Raw genomic sequence first — 24,238 nt, forward strand, 5'->3', positions numbered from 1 at the left:
TTCATAAGTAAAACCATTAATCAGAGATGTTCCAGACAGATTATTTCAAACATACAGAAGCAGGGGTCAGTACCCCATTACATCATCTTTATTTGTTTGCATTTTAAAGAAGCAGATTTGACCTGTTAGCTGAATTCAGTCAAAGATTGGTTGTGTCAGGTAAAGTTCTGTAAATGATTAATCCTGTTCCACGAGACCATCTTCAGTAACAAATATGAAGGTGTTGGAAGTTGCTTCATAGTTAAAATTGCATTAAGATTTGCAATTAGACTAGAACTAAAGTCTCTTAGTTAAACACATTGAGAGAATTCAGTCTACAATTTTTTCACATTAGCCCATCCTAGGTCATTACAATTTTCTATTTTTTATTCCCCCCTAAAAGATTCGTTTGGTCAAGGAAGAATTTTAAAATGCGCCCTTAGCAAATTTTGTCTTAAGAATCTTCCTCCCTCCTCGTCTCTCTTGATTAGAATAAGCTAGTCCACACAGCCATCAAACTCCTCTATCTGCACAGAGAGCCTGCGGAGCGGGAGGGGCAGATGAGCCAGCTAGGGAGGTGCTGAGGAATGGTGGGATAAATAGAGATGTGTGGGGTCAGGGAGAAGATGGGAGTTGGTTTTTCATCAGCTATCCTTTGGTGCTGCTGCCTTGACTGTCCAATGCAGTGAAGAAATAAGAGCCTTGAAAGACTCAATATGTAAAATTTCAAGACTAAAAATCAATCAATCAGCATGTGTAACAGGGATTTTATTCCTGCTTTAACTACAAATATCAAGGCAACCTAAATAGGCCAAGGCAACCTTAGTACTGTTCATCTGCAGATTTCAAATATGCAAACCCCATTCTCTAAATGACCATTTCCCAAGTTTTCCACTAAAGCTGCCCTTGACCTTCAGCCAAAGACCATTGTGCATGAGGAAATTGATTTATGCTGGTCCTTTGGGTGGTTGCTTGAGGCAGCTTTTATTGGACTTTGGCAAATGAGCTAACCATGAAATCCATTTTCCTAGCCTGCTGGTGCCAGACTCCTTCTGTTATGTTACTTGCACCGTTGGCATAAGCGTTGGTGTGATCAAACTGAGTTATCAGTCAGCAGTCACAGGCTGTGTGGGGGGCAAGGTGTCTCTTGCTTCTGGGATCCTGATTGTCCCCTGGAATTTTGGTTTTTGTGTTGTTTGTTTGTTTTGTTTTGTTTTGTTTTTAAATTTGGCATAGGACTAGCTGGCAATGAACCTGTGAAATCTATGAGAATGGCAGTAGGTTTCTGATGAAAGCCATAAGATGATGAACTCTTGGACCTGAAGCTAGGATCTGAGGGAAAGGAATATAGCCATTTATCATGTGAGGTGAAACAAGAGGGGAAACTTTTTAAACAGGACAAGGAATCGCTTATTAAATCAGATTTAAGGAAGGAAGTATGGACTTTCCATGGAACCGGTGGGTGTACTCTCATTGATACTGAACATTTCTCCTGCCTGCCATATTGACTGGCTGGTTCACTCCCAGTTTGACAGTTCCTTCCTCATAATTGATGGTTTCCTAAATCACCACCCTAATATAGTTCTCCTAGGTCACCTGACTGCAGTTCCTCCCTAGTTTTGCTGCTGAATGCTTCCTTACTCATTAAGGGCCAAATCCATCATCCCTGACGATGTAAGGCCAGAGCAATACTACTGAAATCAGTGACGTTTCTGTGGCTTTACAAGTTGTGTAATTGAAGAAGAGACTTTGGCCATGAATATGTCTTAGGTGTGTGATGGTCTTTCGTCAGCTATGTTACACTTATTCCAGGTCACATCATAAAGAAGCAGCTTAACTATTATTGATGGTTTGTAAATTAGATTAGTTCTTTTACAAATTCTGTATGGCTGAAATATTGCCAGAGGGAAATGTTTATTAATGTTGGGGGGGGTAGAGTGTCTGTGTCTTTTCAGCGCCTTATGCAACCTTCAGGATGTAAAAGCTTTTTTTTTTATTTGGGTTTTTTCCTGCTAAATTTCCCCTCCAGCCACATTACAGGGATCATGGCCAAATGGCAGCAGACTGTCTCCACCATCCTCCACATTTTACAAACTTTGTATTTCATTATAGCAGCTAATAAGCCATAATTTATCATGTATTGACGAGTAGCCATGAAAATGAGGGGCAGGGATGCAGATTTATAAAACAGCCTATGATGATATTAAAATCCCAAGCTATAATTTATTTTAGGAACATGAGATTATATTGTTTGGTCTCCTCTGATTTATCCAAGCAGAAAATAGTAGTGAATAGTCAAGTTTTCTCTAAACCCATTTGAGTCATTATTTACAATCATGGATATAGACCGTTCAAAGAGGCATAACAGCTCTTACCTGTTGGGATTGAAGGCCAGGTTGCGGCATTTAGCCTTGCTCCCCTCTTTGTGGCTGGCCACCTCCCTGCGACATATTTCCACTTCTTCTCCAATCCCTTTGGAATGATTTGCATCTTGAAGGCTCTCAGATGGAGCAGTCCCTATACGACTGCTTCAGGTGGCCTTTATGTAGCCCAACTTTCAGGTTCAAAGCACCTATGCCATAAGCTTCCAAAGTCCTCTGTTAAGCAGGGTCCACTCACTGCTCACTCCACTTGTGGAGGGTGCTGAGGGTAATAAATGGGGGAGTAGTCCCAATTGCCCTTCAATTCGTCTTAACCACTGATGGCACAGCAAGTGGGGATTGTATCCAGTGTCTTCAGTGCCTGCTCTGTTGGTTTTCCTTTCCTTCTGCCCTTCTGGCAGGGGTGGGGGAAGCAGTGCTATCATTGTTTGTAATTAGTTAGTTTTTTCTAGGTATGTCTGCACTTAAAATGCTACAGCTGCCCTACAGCAATGCTTCAGTATAGACCCTATCTGTGCTGATGTGAGAGTTTCTCCTGTCGGCGTAGGTAATCCATCTCCCCAAAAGACAGTTGCTAGGTTGATGGAAGAATTCTTCCAGTGACCTAGCATTTTCTACTCTGGGACTTAGGCCTGGTCTACACTAGAAATGTACTTTGGTATAAGTACATCTCTCAGGGTTGTGAAAAATCCTCACCCCTGAGAGATGTTGCTAAAAGAATTCTTCCGTTGACCTAGCTACTGCCTCCCAGGGAGCTAGATTATCTACGCCAATTGGAGAAGCCCTCCTGTTAGCGTAGGTCAGCGTTCTCAAACTTCATTGCACCGTGACCCCCTTCTGACAACAAAAATGACTACATGACCCCAAGAGGAGGGGACTGAAGACTGAGCCCACCGCTCCAGGCAAGGGTCGAAAGCTGAAGCCAAAGGGCTTCTGCCCTGGGCTGGTGGCATGTAACCTTAGCCCTGGGCGGTGGGGCTTGGGCTTGGGCTTCAGACTTGCTGGGGCCCAGGGCCAACACCAGCTTTGGTAACTCCATTAAAATGGGATCGCGACCCACTTTGGGTTCCCGACCCACAGTTTGAGAACCCCTGGCGTAGGTAGTGTCTACACTGAAGCACTGTAGTGGCATAGCTACAACAGTGCAGCCGCACCACTGCAGCATTTTAAGTGTAGACGTACCCTTAGGTCATCTTAACAATGCTGCTCAGGTCTGTGGATTTTACACACCCCAAGAGATGTAGCTAAATTGACCTAATTTTCTAGTGTAGTGTAGTCAGTGAATCAGCCTTTCTTAACAGAAGAAAAAGAAGAGGAGGCGGCCCATGTGGCCTGGGTATCATATGCACCAGCAAAAACAGAGGGCTGACTCTCACAATCCTGTTTCTGGGTGAGGTTCTTGAGGCCTGGTCAACTAATGGAATCTGTGCAAGGGCCATGGACAATCTGTCCTTTAGCAGGTAACTCTAAATGATGGTTTCCTACAAAAATGCTTCTTTCTTGTTCAACTAAACAATTTAAAATCTGTTTGGAGAGGAGATTTTAAACATGCACGCACACTCTGAAGGTTTGTTTGCAGTTGACATCACATGATAGAACATTGCTGATGCCCCCAGCCAGAATGCATTTTGCCCCGGACTGCTCCTATCTCTCTGGCCAATAAGAAATGTTATTTCTCTGAAGGGAGTAAATTTTACAGTATAATGCTTTAAAACTAATGTACACAAAGGCATGTGTTTGCACATGTACACACAATATGCTCTCCACACAGCCTGAATTACTGAAAGTTGTTGAACTAAACTTTTTAGCTAATATTAATGTGTACTCCTGAATAAAAATTTGTTGGCATTTTAAAAATTAAAGCTGAAGCAAATGCAGTAGTATGAGAAATCTGGATCTCCTGTTTCAATATTAGGATGCAGCAGGTCTGTGCAGAAGAGGAAGTGTGCATGTGACATGCTGCTAAAGTCAGTCTCCTATGATGGGAAAGATGATAAAGTAATTTTACGTGTACCATGTTAATATTACACTAGGTATTGTGCCACCATTCAGCATCCTTGTCTGGTGCTAATTATGTCATCAGTTATATGAAATGAAATGAAAATGGGACTAGCTCAAACCCTGCACCCCAATATTAATCAGAGTTCCTTAGTTTACTTTATTTTAGACAGAAATTGAAAATATCCAATGAATAGAAAACCTGCAGGTTACTCCAGAGATGTGACAACCAGGGACCAAATCTTAGTCAAGACCAAATTAAAAATCATTCTGCTCCCTCTTCCTCTTTTTAACAGAAGCTACTTTTAGACTAACAGCTGAGATCTAAAATATATCGCAGTAAGCAAATATTTCACTGTGGCAGCTAGTGGACCTTCTGTTGCACTAATTACTGTCCCCTGCATTCTCTTTGGATTTCATTCCTGTTTTCATAGAACATATGTACTAATGTGTTACTGGGATGATTGTGTGTCAGATTGATTGGGGAGAGGGAAATGCATTGAATGGTTCATGTTCCATATAAAAGGAACAAAGTAGACATTTTTAGTATAATTCCTGTACAAGTCTCCTGGCTGGAGCATATATGAATGTCAGATCTGTTCTGTTTGAAAAGTTAAAAGATTAGAATTATCCATGTCGTTTCATAGTAAAATTTCACTGCATCTGATGGTACACAAAAATCTTTTAAAATAGTTCTAAGAAATAAGTTCTATTAATGAGAGAAATTCTGTATCTCCTCTGAGCTGTAGTGACTTGTCCAATGTTTGAGTCAGGCATATTCCTAGAATACAACCTCAGAATTTATTGGTGTTGATTATTTTTGGCTTGCTGCTAACCATTTAGCTATAAATCACCTTGCATTTTTTAAACTGGTTTCATCCAGCAAATAATGAAGCATGTCCTGTTCACTGGCCCCTCCTGTTGGAATTCCACCACCAAAGATTTATTATTGTGATGCAATGAGTCTGTCATGCAAATTGCTATACATACATCTGCTGCTGCCTGTGGTTTAATCATGAATAATACCAGTACCATTACTGCACCTTTGCTGTTAATTGCACTACCACCTCATGAGAGAGAGAGAGAAAGGATTGAACTGGAGACTGGCCTCCACTTGGGACAGTGAATAGAAGCTGCTGCCTATGCCGTTCCTGTTCTGGGGATCCATAGAGACTTCTTTTTCTAGGGCTAGCTATAGTCCAGCACTAAATTTACTGTCACAAAAATTATTAATTATAAAAACACACTGATCGTAATGCCTGAGGTATGAGAAGGAGCAGCACCCAGCTAGGTCTGTTGTTGCATAAATATTGGTTGTCTGTATTCTATGGAAACAATATAATTAGGCAGCAAGGCTGAATTCACCGTGAGGCCTGGCCTACACTTAAAAATTAGATTGACCTACCTATGTCACTCAGGGATATGAAAAATGTGCCTGAGCCTCATAGTTGGATCGACCTTGTCCCTGAGGTAGGTGTGGCTAGTTTGGTGGAAGAATTCTTCCATCGACCTAGCTCCCGCCTCTTGGAAAGTTGGATTGCTACATTGATGGGGAAAAAAACTCCTGTCAGTGTAGGAAGGGTCTACGCCATGGTGCTACAGCACAGTGTCGACATATCCGAAGAGAGAGAGAATGGAGTGTAAATGTCGTCTTCAGGTGACTAAATCTTGAAACAAAGCTGAAACATTATAATAGCAAATGCCAATTTATTGCAGCTGTCCTTCTGTTTCCATGGAAATAGTTCCTGTTTTATGACAAGGGAATATCAAACCAAAGCATGCATCACTGAAGGAAGGGACAATTGAGCTATGTTGCACAATGTTTTTTTTCCTGGCTCTGAAGCCATTTTGCAGAGGGGCTTGGGGGAATAACTGTTGATGTCTGAAATTGGCCAAAATCCTTCCCTTGTTTCTGCGTCATAAATGTTTGAAAGAAATTATTTTAATCACAGGGTTATCGCATTTCCCTTGAAACATGCATTATTTTCATAGATTACCTTGCCAACCACGGCCGTCTGAGTGAGCCGGAGGCCAGGCGCAAATTCTGGCAAATCCTCTCTGCGGTGGAATATTGTCATAGCCGAAAGATTGTGCACCGTGACCTCAAGGCTGAAAATCTCCTGCTCGACAACAACATGAACATCAAAATAGCAGGTACTCAGAATACACTTGATTCTAAATAATACCTTATTTGTATCCATGGAAGCACCTGGTCTGCTCCAACAAATCAGTTGCTGTTGCTCAAATGATTCCACTAACAGTAAGAAGTGGAAAGGCAAAAGAGGGCAATATTTTACATTTGTGGGTAATTTGTGATGATGGCAATAAACACCAACTAAAAATAACTCCTAGTTTAGTTCCTTTTTGTCTTCAGAATAGAGTTGTGGTGTGGTATTTTGGGGGGGGGGGGTCGGGAGAGTGGTTTTTTTGTAGTGTCATGACACTTCATTAACACTGCCAGATGTGCAGGTTAAAACAGAATTAATCAAATAACTTCTTTCAACATAAAAAACCTCAAAATGGAAGCCTATTGATTTTTTTTTTTACCATGCATGATTTCATTTTAATAAATTTAGACATAGCAGATGTTATATGCAATGGGATAATTTTGCTGCTTGTTACTTCATTACAATTCCAAGAACCCTTCCAGACTGATTTTAGCCCTGACACTCTAGCATAGGGAAGGGTTGGGTGACACCCTCACTTGGAGAACTTTTGTGATTGGCAGTAGCCAGGGAACGAGGTGGGGGGGATAGGGAAAAAGGAGTCTCTGCAGTAAGAAGCTGGTTTTCAGTGAAGTAAACTTGCCAGTTCTGACAAGAAAGTGCAAATAGCCTTTCAGTTGGCTGACAAAGCTGTAGAGATACTCTTTAAGATACAAATCCCTATCACATCATCTTATTGTTGGACTTCCTACCTAGGTTTCCTGCAGTGGCTTAAAAGCCATTGCCATGATGCAGGATGCATCTTGATCTCTGATATTTTCCATACGGACAAGGCTGTAGGAATGTGTTAAAGGTAACACTCAACAGACTTTTGTTTTAAAATTGGCAAAAAACAATGAAAAGGGAGGTGTATTTAATTTCAATGTGTGGCGCCTGCTTGCCTGTTCCATATCGCTGGTAGAACATTAGACTATTTCTAGTTGCTGGTTTTAAACATACTGGAGGACATTTTTGGTTGAAGAAAGAATGGAAGGATCCTTATTGTTATATTTTGGGTTAAACCTCCATGAAACTTGGGGGTGTAACAGCCATGCTTCGTTTAAAATAGTAGGAACAGTTAAGCTCCTTCATGATTACTGGCTCTGTCTACCCAAAACAAAGACACAACCAAGGCCACTCGTGAATTTGAATTATGTGGGCGGAGGGCTTCACTGTGTATTGTTTGAATAGGAAGTGTTTGGGGATGGGAGACAAGAAGCAGAGAGGTACATAGAAACAGGGAAGGAAACTCCAGTCGTAACCTGGATAAGTTTGGTTTGTGGTCCTTAGAGAAGCCTGGAGGAAGGACTTTTGGGTCTGATGCTAGCTAAGAGAGATTTAGGACTCTGAGGAAGGAAGCAGTCTCCTGTTTGGTTCCTGCTGTGTTCAGGGGAAAAAAGGATTTTGTACATTTTTGTAAATAAACAAGATTACAACAAAGGTATCTGACTCCATCAGTTTCTTCTCCTAACTGGAATCTGCAAGACCCCAAATCTTTGGCTAGGTGTTCAGGTCAAGAAGGGTAACGCTATAAAACAAGGGAGCAAATGGATAATTAATAGCTGGTTCTTGATGTCAAGTCCTGTATACTTCATGGCCACACTTATGCATCCTTGTAGTCATGGGTGCTGGAACTATTTTTATAGTGGGGGTGCTGAGATCCATTGAAGCAAACTGTAAACCCGGGATATAATGGAAACCACTTCAAGCCAGGGGATGCGGCAGTACACTCCGCAGTCCTAATTCCTGCAGCACTCTATTGTGTCACACTAGAAAGTCTGCAGCAGCTTCAGATAAACTAAAAATGGAAGGCTTTTATTTCATGTAATCTGAAAACGAATAGCACAGTTATTGCAATAGTCCCCATGTAATTTCATTTGATATTAAACTTCATTTTATTTGATAAATTTCAGGGGTTTTTTGTATGTTTCAAGATTTTGTATTGAAAATGCATATCTGTTGTTGAAGTTGTCAGGAAACAGGAGGATTTTACAGTAACTTTGCATGGAAGTTGGGATCTTTGGAGTAAGGGACAAATGGGGCTTTTGGCATGGAAGGCCATTTGAAACTGTGGACCAAGTGCATAAGCTGGATGTTATAATAAACGGTTCAAAGTGAAATAGTAAATAATGTCCAGAATGAATTTGTAGTATTCAGTTTCAGAATTAGCACCCCATTAAAATTAATTGAGCAATTAACATTGTTCTCTCAGAGCTATTGGTGACAAAGATACCTGAATTGATACTGAGGCTTTTAGGCAGTTCTCTCAACTTCATCCTACCACTTGGGCAGCTTCATCGGTACTAGCACTGATAGGACACTTGGAGTGTTTTGGGGTTTGTTTGTTTTTTTTGACCATTGTGTCATCTAGACTTGCACTGACCATTGGTAAGGCTACGTTTTTGCCACGGATATTTTTAGTAAAAGTCATGGACAGGTCATGGGAAAGAAACAAAAATTCACGGCAGCCTGTGACCTTTTCCTGACTTTTACTAAAAATATCCCTGACAAAAGGGGTAGGTGGGTTCAGCACCCACTGCTGCTGGGGCTCCCGCTGCTCCCACTGATGCGGTGCGTGGGAGCTCTGGGGTCCCCCTGCTGCAGGGTCCACTCGCCCCGGGCAGCTGGTAGCTGCAGGGTCCTGCGGCTGTGCAGCTGTGGGGAGTCCCCGCTGGCTGCTGTGTGCTGCCGGCTGCCCACTGCAGCTGGGCATGCAGGGTCCCTCCACCAGGTTGGGAGCTGTGAGGGTGGCACTGGCTGGGAGCTCCAGCCCCAGGGCAGAAAATGTCATGGAGGTCAATGGAAGTCACAGATTCCGTTACCTCTGTGACCTAATCGTAGCCTTAACCATTGGTTTGCAGTCTGTTCATGTTTTCTAAGGGTTTCTTTGCACAATAAGACTTAACGACTTATGACTGTTGCGATTATTACTATTTTTTGGAATGAAAGCTGAAATTCTGGAGCAGTACTTGGGCAAATTTTGCAGCTCAGAATTGCAGCGTATTTGGACCCATCTACTATCAGTAGCTGTACTGAATTAATGAACGTTCTTGGCCTATTATTTGTATGGTCTTTCATTTCTTCTTCTGTTCATCTCTTCTTCCCCACCCTCTCCCTCCATTTTATTTTCTTTGCCATTTTTTTGTGCTATTGTTTGCCATGTCCAACCAGGATTGTTTTTCAGATTTCCTCCTCAGGGGTCTGAGCTGCCTTGAAGGTTGTGTGCTGTATTCGGAGAAGGTCTCCTTTTCATAATTTCCTTAGAGGTGCAAGGAAGCAAGTTCCTTGCCTCCCTGAACATTCCAGCACAAGCACAACAAAGGTTCACAAAAACACTATTTCAAAGGCATCCCAGGAGCCCTGTTAGCCAAGGAAAGGTTAGAGACATGAGCTGTTCTAGCATAGGGAATTTCATAGCATGCATTCTCCAGGATTCAAATATAAATAAAAGCAAGGTGAAATTATAAAGTTATTAGCCAATTCCATTTACTGCTTATGTCAGGCACTCTCTCTCTCTCTTCAGATCTTCTGTAGTGCTATCACTGTATTGTCAAAATGCTCATTACTGTGCTGGCCTGTGGATAAGTATCCACGTTAGCCAGTAGTCCCACGTTTCACACTTTTCATGTCCTGTGATTCTTGTGTACAGCTTTGTCATACCCAGAGTGGTCCCTTTGTCCAGCAGTGGCTCTAGTGATGGCTAATCAGAAGACAGTCGTAGCTGTCAGAAACATTATGGTGATTGGTGCCAAGTCACCTCTTTCATTAATTCCACAAAGTGATGAGCAGTGAATTTCACCCAGTGTTTCACCCCAGACTGCATGGTGATGTGTTGTCACAGAGGTCCTTGTCCTTTCTCCCCTTCCCCAATGGGTCATTTGTGCTCAGATGGATGCAAGTTGCTGTATTCTTCACTGCCTCCAATCATCAAATTGAGAAAGAGCAAAAGGCAGCTAGAGGACTAAAGCTAGCTTTAATCCTCGCTGTCATGAAAATACTGTACATTTTTTTTAAATAGCAAATTAAAGCAATTGATTATGTTGAGAGACAGTTCTGCAAAGTCAGAGGAAAACCAAACTCAGCTGATATCTAACGCCAAGAGTGTTCTATTGTTGTTGTAATGGCATTGGGCTTTTTGAACTAATTCTTTGGGCCCTCCCTCTGCTAGTCAGTCCAGCCATCTGGGAAATCCAGCCACACATCCAGTTCTGCTATGGAAGAACAATGAGTCAACGGCTCAGCTGCATTCTTCACAGTAACTTGCTGGTTCATCTCACTAGTTAATTTGCTGGCAAATCTGCTTCTGGCTCTTGGGGTTCTTATTCTGAAGCTTTTTCTTTTTAGTGGCCGAACACTTCTTAGTCAGATATAGAAGTAGGAATAAAATTGCCCTGTGTGGTTCAGCTCAATGGTGAAGACACTGAGACCCCAAAAAACCTGTTCCCAAGAATGTATGCTGAAGTATTTGTGAGATTGTCACCCCTGCTGCTTAGGCTCCTCCTCCTCCCCCCCCCCCCCCCCCCCCCCCCCCGAAAAGGCAGTACTGCAAGTTACAGGTTTTTTATTTAAAATTGTTCCAAAAAACAATGGAGAGCGATCCAAGGAACTTTTCTCAACAGGGGTCTTTATGTAAGGTAAATAAATGTTAATCCTAGGGAGCAATGACTCCTGAACTGATTGTTCTAGGGGATTATCTTCCAGAATTTTTTATATATAAATAAATCCAAACTCAAAATGTGTCCTAAATAACAAACATACATATATTAACAAGGCCCTCCATTTTTTTTATTTTGTTTAAAATTACCAAGGAATTTATCATATGTTCATTACAAAAAATTTAAAATAGGTGGAAATTGGTGCAACAAGTTATCAGTTTTCTGAGTAAGCATCTGGGTTAATACTGGGGGATGGGAGAACAGAAAAAAGCAACAAATAGAGAAACGTAAGAGTATTGAAAGTAAAAAGTTTTTAATGCTGTGGTTGATTTCATGAACTGTACATTAACAGTACATACACATATGCACACGTGTGTGTATCTTCCTTACATTGTGTATGTTGCCTTACTTTAACATACAGCCTTGTATTTATTATTAACATAATTGCACCTACCTAATGCTTTGGATTTCCTTAACATAATCAGTATTTTCATGTACTTTAGTGATCCAAAAAATTGGGTGAAAACTGGTAAAAACCAAATAATCGCTTTTACAGAACCTGGGAATTTTCTGATAAAAATTGAAAACAAAGGGCTTTCTGTACTGACCAGATAAAATGTCTGCTTGGGGAGGGATGGGGTTAGGGCTGTTACACTAATGCATTCTCCTTCAGATTTTACCCTGCATTATTTTTTAGTGCTAACCAGACAATCCCATTTGTTCTTATCAGAAATGGTTTGCCTCGGAAAAAAGTCAAACTATTTTTATTCTTCTTTGAGTTTACTTGGTTTTGGAGGGTCTGTGAGGGCCAGAGTGCAGATTGACTGCTTCTGCACTATGGCTCCACCAAATAAAATCTGTGCGCTCTGTAAAGGTCTGTGGAAAATAAGCATAGCTTTGAACTAGGATGAAACAATGAGAAGCTCTCTGTATACTTCCAGCCCATGAGAGCTTGGATTAGGATCTTTTATAGACTGAGAGTCTGCAGAGATCACATGAACTTGATCGCAATTGTGGTTGAACCAAATCAGGTAGGAGTGACTATTATTTTGAAGTAGAGTGCGCTGCTGGCTTGTCTTGCTGGTGGACAGTAAAATATGCATTGACGTCAGAATGGCTGATCAGTATTCTGTTCATGAAGTGGGTCAGGTTTGTTTCTACCGCTCTCATACCTTTTCTTTATCAGCACCTCTCTCAAAATTATCTCCTTCACTCGTATTACTATCATAACTAAAGATCCGTGTGCCTCCATGAAGCCAGGCAGGTTGAATTCTGTTGGTAATTTTTAAAAAGTGGATTAATTTAACCCTGAAGCTATTTGCAGGAGGATTTTTAAATCTGTGAATTACAGCCCACCTCAGAGTGTTGGATGCACAGCAAATATTGCAGAGGTTCTCTTATTTCTGGGAAATAGCTTCCATTTTTTGGCTTGAAAACTGGTTTAAAACCTTACTCCATTGTTTTCTTTTTTTAACAGATGCTCACTTAAATTATGTAAAGACAAAAATTACACCTCTTTGATTCAAGATTTTTTTTTTAGTTTAAGTAGTTTATTATTTTAAAGGGGTAACAAGGAAAAGAAACAAAATGCCAAGATCATTCAGACCAAGATTTGCAGACTGCAGGAACATACAGTTTATTCAACTGAAAACAAAACTGTGAATGATAGTATATCTGAAGCACAGATGTGGGCAAAGGTTAAGAAGATAAAGATCACTCCATTGTATAATCTCAGCCCTTATAGCGGGTCCAATTGCAGCCCTCCTAAGATTCTCAGGATGGCATATGCTCGATGGAGGGCTTTCTCTTGAAGAACACTAATATTCTTTAAATCTGATTGCTAGATCTGGAACAAGAAATATTAACAAAATTCATGTTATATTAAAGGGATCATCTCTGATCCAGGATGAAGTCTGATTATAATGGAACAGCAATTACAAAACACAAAAACATAGAAATGAAGAAAAAAACTATTGTTTGTTTTGTATTTACTTGAGTACCAGTCACTCTAATGCTCTTATCAAAGCAAACCAATCAAACTAAAAATAAATAAATCAAATAGCCCAATGGTATACCTTAAATGTGCGGCCATATGCAATGCTCTGTCTACGTCTGGGTGGTTTTTTTTATTATTCAAATACATTTTTAACAATGGTATTAATATGTGGGTTTTACATTTTTTAAAAATTAGAAGACAATTATAGAAACCTAGAGAAAATAAGAAAGGGGTAGTTTTTTATTACAAAGATATGGCCCAACAGCTGACATTGCACTCCAGACACTTATCCAAACAGGTAATTATCTTGTCCAACAGTGGAATGTGTTGGATTTGTAAGGATCTGAGCAATTTGCTGGAATATGTATCCCTAAGTATCTGAGATTTGCGTTACATGAAGAAATCCAATCTGAGTTAGTAGGTGTCTGACTTGGGCTGTACCCTATTGCCAATGCATGCCATTTCCAACATTTACTTTAAAATCAGCGAGAGATGTATGTTCCTCAGGAACTGAAGGGGAAGGAATTGAGGTTGTAGGATTGGAGATAAAAAGCAGTATGTAATCTGCATATATGGCAACTCTGTACTCAGTGTTCAGAGAGAAACCTTGAAAAACAGCTAGTGTTTGGGGTCAGCAAGATAGTAGACAACCCTGTCTAGTCCAGTTCTTCAGAAAATAAGATGGAGATTTTCCATCATTAACCAAAAGGGACATTCTTGGGGAATCTATACAATGGCTCTATGCAGGACATAAACGTCTCCCCAAATCCCAGTTTCTCTGTTGTGGAAAAGAGGTACTGCTACCCACACCACTCGGCCACAGTCTGTCTTAGCATCCGGGGTAGTATAAATTCTGGATGTGTCGTGCCACTGACCAAATGGGGAGCAGGAGGCCAAAGTCTTGCAAGGGCCATACTGTCTAGTTATAAAACCTACTTGTCCTTGGTGTAGATTTAGTGAATCTTAAATAAAAACAATGAGCATTTGGTTATATAACGTCAATACTTTACAGAGCTCTGAGAGAGGAGAATCTCAAGAATCCTTCATGCCCTAGAAAAAGACACATTTTTTTACACCTGACCAACCCAGTGTAAAGGCCCTCTCTCTTCTTTTGTTGTTCAGAAAACCCAAGTTACAGTTGAGTAACCTTTATTTTAATGGTCTTGAGCTCTGACCTTATCTGGATCCCTTCCTGGATTCATTAAGATGCTTACTAAAATATTATCACTGCATACAAGAGAATGTTTTATATGGACGCTGTATTGTTATAAACAACTAGTTTAATTTTTTCAAGACAAGGCTGTCTGGGGGTATTCTGGCACTTTTATAAAACTTAGAGCTTAAAATTATATGAATACAGCAACATATTCTAGTAAGTACCCAGAGTGGAAACAGGTAGTACGTCAGAACATAGTCTAAATTAGTTAAAAAGAATTTTAAAAAAACTTCAAACTTAGGCTCTGCCTACATTACCCGTGCTACAGCAGCACAGCTGCAGTAGTGCAGACACTTCCTACATCAGCAGAAGGAGATTTTTCATCAGTGTAGTTATCCTCACTCCAAAAACTAGAACCATGCTGGAGAGGACCCTGAAGGATGCCATCTGCTGCCAGTATGTGGAAAACCTGAAGCACAAGCCGGACCAGGGCAAAGTGTTTGAGGTGACGTGCGAAGTGGGACACCAGCAACCACATCCTTCCCGGGGGCAGCTTCAGCCACTTTGCCAACTGGAGATTCATCCATGGGGCCCGGCTCAACTGCGTTCCTCTGAACGGAGCTGTCCGCCACGGGAATTGGGACAAGCGATGTAGGAAGGGTGGCTATGCCCACGAGACACTACCCCACATCCTGTGTAGCTGCAAGCCCCATTCCAGAGCCTGGCAGCTGCGAGACAACACCATCCAAGATCGCCTGATCAAAGGCATCCCACCACCCATAGGGAAGGTTGCCGTGAATTCCACCATTCCCAGAGTGGACAGCCAACTGTGACGGACTGGAAGAAGATCATCATGGTGGACGCCACAGTGCCCTTCAAGAACAGGACCCCAGCCTTCCACGATGCCCGAGCTTGAAAGGTGGAGAAATATGCCCCTCTGGCTGACACCTTGAGAGCTAGGGGTTACCAAGTTCAGAGACACGCTGATAGCGTGAGCCTTTTGCATATGGGACCCCAGTAACGAGTGAGTGTTGCGGGAATGCTGAATCAGTCAACGCTACGCTCGTCTGATGTGGCAACTCATAGTGTCGGATGTCGTCAGATGGTCGAGGGACATCTACATAGAACACATCACTGGACATCAACAATACCAGGAGGGATGAGCTGGAGTGCCGACGATAAGCGCAGCAAGGAAAGTAACTGAAAGACTTCCCTGATAGATTGTATGTCCTAACTGGACAACCTATCCTAATTCTCAATTACTGAGGGACAGTCTCCATTCATTGATATATTTTGCTTTCCACAACCAAATCTCTGTACAACTTCTCATGAGTGATGTACCTGAATACTTGGATGCTCATATCCAAACTGTATTCTTAAATGTATTCACCTAAACTTGAAATATTGCTGATTATGTACTCTATGTATCATATGACTTTTAAAAACAAATTGTATTTGTGGATAATCTAAGCACTATACCCAGATGTACAGACACTCTTTTCTCATCCTGTGTATTACATAATTTTTGTTTAACATTAGCTTTAATAAAATTGTTAATCCAGCTCTCCGAGAGGCAGTAGATAGACACAGTTAGGTCGTCAACGTACACTGGGGCTTAGGCTGACCTAACTGTGGCACACTGGGTGTGAATGTTTTCATAGCCCTGAGCGACATAACTAGGTTGATCTAATTTTTAAGTGCCGACCAGGCCTAATTTTTGCTTTCTTTGGGAATTGTAACAGCACTTTGTACATTTTTCTGCAAGACAAGTCACTGTAATTTTACCCCTTTGAAAGTACTTGTGGTCTGATATGGAAAATTCCTAATAATGGCACCTGAACAACACTGCAATTCTTGGCAAAAGACGGGTATCTATCTGCAGCGTTAAGAGACTCTTGGAGATCTTAACTGATCTGACAAATTCAAGATAACGGAGGGGAGAGTTCAGACTTAATGACACCTACACAGATGGCAAAATGCTTCTGAGGAAAGAAATTGCCTCGCGTCTCCTGAAGTATTGTCAAGGTTGCTAAGCCAATAATGTGTGAAGAAAAACTGTGTCAAAGTGAATTAAAAATTTCACAACACAAGTCTGGCTCTGATAGGAATAAGGCAGGCGAGAAACAGTGACTGGGTGGTGGTTTTTTTTCATCTATACTATTTTATTAAGTATTTATCACAACGTATTTTGCAATTATTGGGTCTCGGGGAGGGAGAAAGGGAAATGTGGCATGAACTTTACATTCTGTGCTTTGAACTCAGATACAGAGCTGGATTGATATTGATCCCTTGTCTCCAGCTGACACTGATGTACCACAGGGCCATTGAAAAGAGACTCTGCTTGGGTGCCTGTCTGGCTAGCTTGTCTGGCTTTTTGCATGTTTTCAAAATGTGATGTTGTCATGGATCCACAAGATATGCTGTGCCTCTGACTTTTGTATGGGCTTTCTGGAAGTGTATGTGATAGGCCCTGGGCCTCCACTCTTCCCAAGGGGGGGAGCCCCATGACTCCAAGATTGGATTTTTGGCTTCAGCATCTCTGTTTCTTAGTGTGACTCCTTGAACTGGTCCAAATGAGCTTGGACCCACTGGAGACTTCCCCTCTTAGGAGCAATGCAACCAGCAGATATTTGCAGTGATACAGGACAGCCTTTTCAAAACAAGACATTATTTGTGAACTGGAATTCAGTATTTAGGGACAGTGGTGAGGCAAAGCCTAAATGCATGTCCTGCCCTAACTTGCCAGCTCCTCCTTACTTAGTTAGGTGGGCCCCTCTGGATACATCTACACAGCAAAAAACAAACAAAAACAAATCAAACATTGGCAGTGAGTGTCATAGCCCGGGTCAACTTTGGGGCTAAAAATAGCAGACATGCATGCTCGGGCTGGAGACGAAACTTCGAACCTGGCAAAGAGGGAGAGACTCAGGAGCACAGGCTCTGAATCTCTCTCCTGTTCGGGCTTCAGCCCAAGCCCAAACATCTACCCTGCTATTTTTAGTCTTGCAGTACAAGCCCCACTAGCTCAAATCAGTGGTCCCAGATTGAATTACTCCATTTGCTGGAAGAGCAGGATTCTTACTGCCCTCTCCTGGCATTTTAGTTCTTCGTTTGGAGTGAGTCCCAGTCGCACTGCATTCTCATATATGCCCTCCCTTGGGAAGGAGTTGCGGTCAGACAAGTAATTGTTCATCTATATCCAGCAGATCCCTTTGGCTGGCAGTTAACAGTCTTTAAAGGTTAATGGTTCAGTCATGGGTCTCCATTGTGTCTCCCAAGGTAGCTCGCTTCATATGTTGAGAGTTCTTGATAGTCCAATCATATCAACCTAGACATGTCTACAGGACCTGCACCCAGTCAATTCATTGCATATTCCCCCTTCTTTGGAAAGAAATTAACCCCTTACTACCAAAGGGGCAGCAATAAAATAGTGAGTGGGGAAACTAAGTCACACAGACACTTCATAAAAATAATACAAAAATTTCCCATGTTTTCTGCACATTTTTCAATTTGACAATTCTGTGCAAAAGGCTGACACAGAGACAATGATTGATATGTAATGACCAACAGCTAGATGCATGGATTTTAAAGCCAGAAGGGGGCCATTGTGATTATCTAATCTGACTTCCTTCATGATAGACCAAAGGTGGGCAAACTATGGCCTGCGGGCTACCTCCGGCCTGCAGGACCCTCCTGCCCAGTCCCTGAGCTCCTGGCCCCGGGAGGCTAGCCCCCGGCCCCTCCCCTGCGGTTCCCTCTCCCCCGCAGCCTCAGTTCACTGCGCCACCAGCGTAATGCTCTGGGCGGCGGGGCAGCGAGCTCTCACTGGGCAGCACAGCTGCAGAGCTGTGGCATGGCTGGCTCAAGCCGGGCAGCATGGCTGCCTGTCCTGGTGCTCTGGGCGGTGCAGCTGTAGCACCGCCAGCCACTGTTGCTCCAGGCAGCGTGCTCAGGGGGGTTTGGATAGCGGGAAGGGGAGTTTGGGGTGGTGGTGAGAGGGCAGGGAACAGTGGGATAAGGGCAGGGTTCCTGGGGTGACAGGAATGAGAGGAGGGATTGGATGGGATGGGGGCATCCGGGGGCAGTCAGGGGACAGGGAGAGGTGGATGGGGCAGGGGTCCTGGAGGGGGTGGGCGGGCTGTCAGGGAACAGGGGTGATTGGATGTGGCAGGAGTCCTGGGGGGGCCATCAGGGGGCAAGAAGCAAGGGAGGTCTGATAGGGGGAAGGAGCCGGGCCACGCCTGACTGTTTGGCGAGGCACAGCCTCCCCTAATCGGCGCTCCATAAAATTTTGGAAACCCGATGTGGCCCTCAGACCAAAAAGTTTGCCCGCCCCTGTGAAAGATGCTATAGGATGTTACCCACTAATTCCTGCATAAACTTAATAATTTGTGGTTCAGTTACATCTTATCTTCTAGAAACTGATCTAATCTTAATTCAAAGATTCCAAGCAATGGCTAATCCACCCTATGCTACATTTCAGTTTTATGAGATGGTCTATTTGATTTATAATAAAGATGGCTCATGCTGTATACCTAATCCAATAATTAAATACCAATTGAAGGGAACCCACATAGTGTTCATATACACAGGTTTTGAAGGAAGAGCAAATTATTGTTTTCTTCTACAAAAATGAAAGTGTTCTAGTATCTGAATTCTGGTAGCACCATCAATGTGCTAGGGCTGCTCAAACTCATGTGAAGACATAATCCCTCTTGTGAGGAGCTAACTATCTGAGAAGACAAGTAGTATATGAAATATAGAGGAGCAGTATAAAACACAGAATGTATACATTTCGCGCCCCCCCCACACACACACACAATAAAAATCCATAATCCTCAACTACCCCTTTGACTTAACCAATGTTAACTGGCTATATTCTTGTAAGCATTTTGACAGCGGTGGGTCTGGAGGAGAAAGATGAAGAAGGCGGTAGTGGCCTTCTAGATCAGTTGAGGGAGAGTATTCAATTCATAAAGGTGTTGTGGAAGAATGTACAAAGGCAGCCCATCCATTGACACCTCTTACTCTTGTTTCCCAACAAGAGAAGCCTGGGATACGACTAGTGTCTGTTTTCTTATTGGTGGGGATATTGGGTACGGTTAATTTGAGATGGGTTGAGGGTGACTTAATGCAATATCAAAGCAAACAGAATTCCAATGTTGTGATGGTTGTTGGTGGTGTTTGGTTATTAATAAAAATGCCACCAAATGATTACCTTTAGTCTTGTCCTTCTCTCATGACTGCAAGTTCTGTGGTGTGTCTTGAACAGGATGGATGGCTTATATAAAGAAGAAAATCAATTTGTGAGCGGTGCATGAGACGATAAAGGAATAGGTGGGGACCATATGGTTCCAGCCTAGCAAAAAGGCACAAGGCTAATGTTTATAAAAGGAACCTGGACTTGGCAGTTCCCCTTGAGTCCTGATGCGTTGGAGTCATCTGAGTGTGGTGTTCCCTGAGCATATCCTGTGAATTGGAGTGATAGAAAGGTCGTCCACAATCCATTTAATGAAATGGTATGTAAGTGTAAGAGAGGGTGGAGCAAAGCATCATTTCAGGAATACCGCTGGGTTTCTGCGCTTGGGAATGTCCAGACAAAGGTTCTAAGGAGAGAGACACTGATTTCTGTTTTAGGCTTAGGAGATGATCAGCCATTTAATCGTGATTACTAACTCAGTGTGGGATCTTGGGCAAATCAGTTAATCTCTGCCTCAGATTCCTCATCTGTAAAATAGGGATATTTATCATCAAAACACCCCCTATAAGGTAAGACAAGCTGAATAATAAATACTTTGAGATTCTTGGATGGAAGGAGTTATACTATAAAGGTGCAAAGTATTATTAAACTTCATGCAACAAGGAGTGAGGTCAGTTCAGAAGTAGTCTAAGTGTAAGTTAGTGTAGACATTTACTTCCTTTGTCTGTGTCCAGTACCAAACCCAGGATAACAGTGGGTGAATGGAAGGAGGAGAGGGATAAGGCGAGGAGGAAATGGCATGGGTTGCGTTTGTAATGTGACTGAACTACACACTTCAATTGCTCATGTGGACCAGATTGGCCTGTTTTGTGGCCTTATTAAAAGGCCAGTTTATGGGAGGAGTTCCCCTTGAATAGTCATACTGCGTGAATATTGACTTAATGTTAGCATCACTTTAAACCATGTTTCCCGCTGCAGTTCTTTCAATATTGTGTTCTAAAGAGAGCTGACTGGCCATGTGGCATTGGCTTTCTTTGTTCACAGATGCTATATTTAATTGATAAACAGTAAAAAATACATTGACTATTTTGTGGATGGTACTTTACAAATAAGCAGTTGTTGTAGCTACTAATGGGGCTATGCTATCATGAATGGGAGTGGGGGTATCCAGCAGACAGTCTTTCTATTAAGATGTAATCTACACTAAATGCTTGCCACTACTCTGATATTGCAGGAATCTTGTTGAAGTTCTGTGTGACCCACTGACTCAGATTTTATTGTTTCAGTGGTTGGTTCTGCTAAATTTCATCACACTTGATTGACGCATTACAGTACATAAAGTTAGAGAAAATTAAATGAGCTCTAAGGGTATGTCCACACTGCTATTTTTAGCACTCTAGTTCAAGCCCTGCTCCTTCTGGTCTGTGTATCCAGGGTGGGAGGCTCACTCCCAGCTGAAGAGTAGATAAACCCTAGGAGAATCTTGTAGCCTTATGTTAGAGAAATACACGTACCTTTACTCTACACTGAAAATAAATCTTGCAATTCCAACTCCACATACGTGCCACTCCAGAGCAAGGTCAGTTTTATCTAAAATTGTCAATTCCTCTGACTGTGGGATTAGCTTGTGTTTTCATATAGTTAACAGTAACACTGTGTTGCTGTGCTTGTGACTTGCAGGGTCTTTATATGGTTTTGTAGCACACGTCCTATGAGGCGAGAGCCGAGTCCTTTCCCAAACATAATGCAACATATGCAAATAGAGCAAAATGAAGTGGTATCAGTGGTGCCTGTACAGTGTCTACTAACCACAGTGTTTATCAGTGAAGCTATCTGCTGATCACCGCCACATGGTATTCACATGCCTCTGAGGTATTCAGCGGTTGATAGGACTAAATCAACAGCCTGATTACTATAAATCAACGCTGTTGACTTTCACAAAATTTCCCAATGCACCAGTGTACAGTTACACATTAAAAGCTCAGCTACTTAGGAGGGTAAAGCTTTATCACCTGAAAAAATACAAGCTGAAATCTTATATTGTATGGCCTGTTATTCTCTGGAAAAGTTAGCAGGATCACTACTTCAAGGAGCAGCTAAACAATGGCTAACACCAAGTTAGACTAATGCTGAGCATATATGAAGTTCTGCACAGTATATTGGATTGTGGGCCTTAGATTGCTTGTGACCTGCTATTGTTACATGTCTCAGAGTGTGTCTACCCTTAAAATGCTACAGCGGCACATCTGTGCTGCTGTAGCGCTTAAGTGTAGATACTACCTATACCAATGGGGTTGGGGATTCTCCTGTTGGTGTACATAATCCACCTCCCCAAGAGACAGTAGCTAGGTTGATGGACAAAATGTTCCATCACCTTAGTGCTGTCTACATGGGGACTTAAGTCAGCTTAAAAATGCTGCTCAGGGGGGTGGTTTTTTCACACCCGACTGACTGACACACATAAATTGACCTAATTTTCTAATGTAGACCTGTGTGAATCTGTATATTCACCCTTTTTACAGGACTATGATAAATTTTGTACAAAATATGCCTTGTGGGGTATCATTTGAAAACTCATACTTTGCTGATCATTATTGTCCTGGTAAAATGTGTGTGGCAACATTGTATGTAAAGTTATAAGTTTCTACTATTAAGATATCAGAGGGGTAGCTGTGTTAGTCTGAATCTGTAAAACGCAACAGAGGGTCCTGTGGCACCTTTAAGACTAACAGAAACCCAGCAATATCATCAATTTATCCAGCTACACACTCAACCCAGCAGACGAGTCTGTCCTATCTCGGGGACTCTCTTTTTGCCCCAGCACCCCCACGAACATGATACAGTTCTGCGATGATCTGGAAGCCTACTTTCGCCGCCTCCGACTCAAAGAATACTTTCAAGATAACACTGAACAGCGCACTGATACATAGATACCCTCCCACCAACAACACAGGAAGAACTCCACATGGACTCCTCCTGAGGATCGAAATGACAGTCTGGACCTATACATAGAATGCTTCCGCCGACGTGCACAGGCAGAAATTGTGGAAAAACAACATCGCTTGCCTCATAACCTAAGTCGTGCAGAATGCAATGCCATCCACAGCCTCAGAAACCACCCTGACATTATCATCAAAGAGGCTGATAAAGGAGGTGCTGTTGTCATCATGAACAGGTCTGACTACCAGAAGGAGGCTGCCAGATAACTCTCCCAATACCAAATTCTACAGGCCACTTTCCTCAGATCCCACTGAGGAATACACTAAGAAACTGCACCATCTACTCAGGACACTCCCTACACTAACACCGGAACAAATCAACATACCCTTAGAGCCCCAACCGGGATTATTCTATCTACTACCCAAGATCCACAAACCTGGAAATCCTGGACACCCCATCATCTCAGGCATTGGCACTCTCACTGAAGGACTGTCTGGATATGTGGACTCCCTACTCAGACCCTAAGCCACCAGCACTCCCATTTATCTCCGTGACACCACTGATTTCCTGAGAAAACTACAATGCATTGGTGACCTCCCAGAAAACACCATCCTAGCCACCATGGATGTAGAGGCTCTCTACACAAACATCCCACACACAGATGGAATACAAGCTGTCAGGAACAGTATCCCTGATGATGACACAGCACAACTTGTTGCTGAGCTCTGTGACTTTATCCTCACACACAATTATTTCAAATTTGGTGACAATATATACCTCCAGACCAGTGGCACCGCCATGGGCACCCGCATGGCCCCACAATATGCCAACATTTTTATGGCTTACCTGGAACAACGCTTCCTCAGCTCTCGTCCACTCGCCCCTTCTCTACCTACGCTATATTGATGACATCTTCATCATCTGGACCCATGGGAAGGAGACCCTGGAAGAATTCCACCGTGATTTCAACAGCTTCCACCCCACCATCAACCTCAGTCTGGACCAATCCACACGGGAGGTCCACTTCCTAGACACCACAATACAAATAAGCGATGGCCACGTTAACACCACCCTATACCACAAACCCACCGACCGCTACGCCTACCTTCATGCCTCCAGCTTCCACCCTGGACACACCACAAGATCCATCGTCTACAGCCAAGCGCTGAGGTACAACCGCATCTGCTGCAACCCCTCAGACAGAGACCAACACCTACAAGATCTTCACCAAGCATTCTCAAAACTACGATACCCACACAAGGAAATAAAGAAACAAATCAACAGAGCCAGACGTGTACCCAGAAGCCTCCTGCTACAAGACAGGCCCAAAAAAGAAACCAACAGAACTCCACTGGCCATCACCTACAGTCCTCATCTTAAATCTCTCCAATGCATCATCAGTGATCTACAACCCATCCTGGACAATGATCCCTCACTTTCACAGACCTTGGGAAGCAGGCTAGTCCTCACCCACAGACAACCTGCCAACCTTAAGCATATTCTCACCAGCAACCACGCACCACACCATAACAACTCTAACTCAGGAACCAACCCATGCAACAAACCTCAATGCCAACTCTGCCCACATATCTACACCAGCAACACCATCACAGGACCTAACCAGATCAGCTACAACATGACCAGCTCATTCACCTGCACGTCCACCAATGTTACATATGCCATCATGTGCCAGCAATGCCCCTCTGCTATGTACATTGGCCAAACTGGA

General features: G+C 42.6%; 1 protein-coding gene across 2 annotated transcripts in view; it reads left to right on the top strand.

The window, feature by feature from the left end:
• The window catches only part of SIK2 (salt inducible kinase 2), a 96,598-nt gene that overhangs the window by 36,561 nt on the left and 35,799 nt on the right, over nt 1-24,238 (top strand). For both annotated transcript variants that reach the window (XM_034754723.1, XM_034754724.1), the window contains one exon: nt 6,351-6,512. In XM_034754723.1, coding sequence (XP_034610614.1) covers nt 6,351-6,512 — 162 coding nt within the window. The remainder of the gene's footprint in view (nt 1-6,350; nt 6,513-24,238) is intronic.

The sequence above is a fragment of the Trachemys scripta genome, chromosome 21 (genome assembly GCF_013100865.1).
Source record: "Trachemys scripta elegans isolate TJP31775 chromosome 21, CAS_Tse_1.0, whole genome shotgun sequence".
Taxonomy (NCBI): Eukaryota; Metazoa; Chordata; order Testudines; family Emydidae; genus Trachemys; species Trachemys scripta.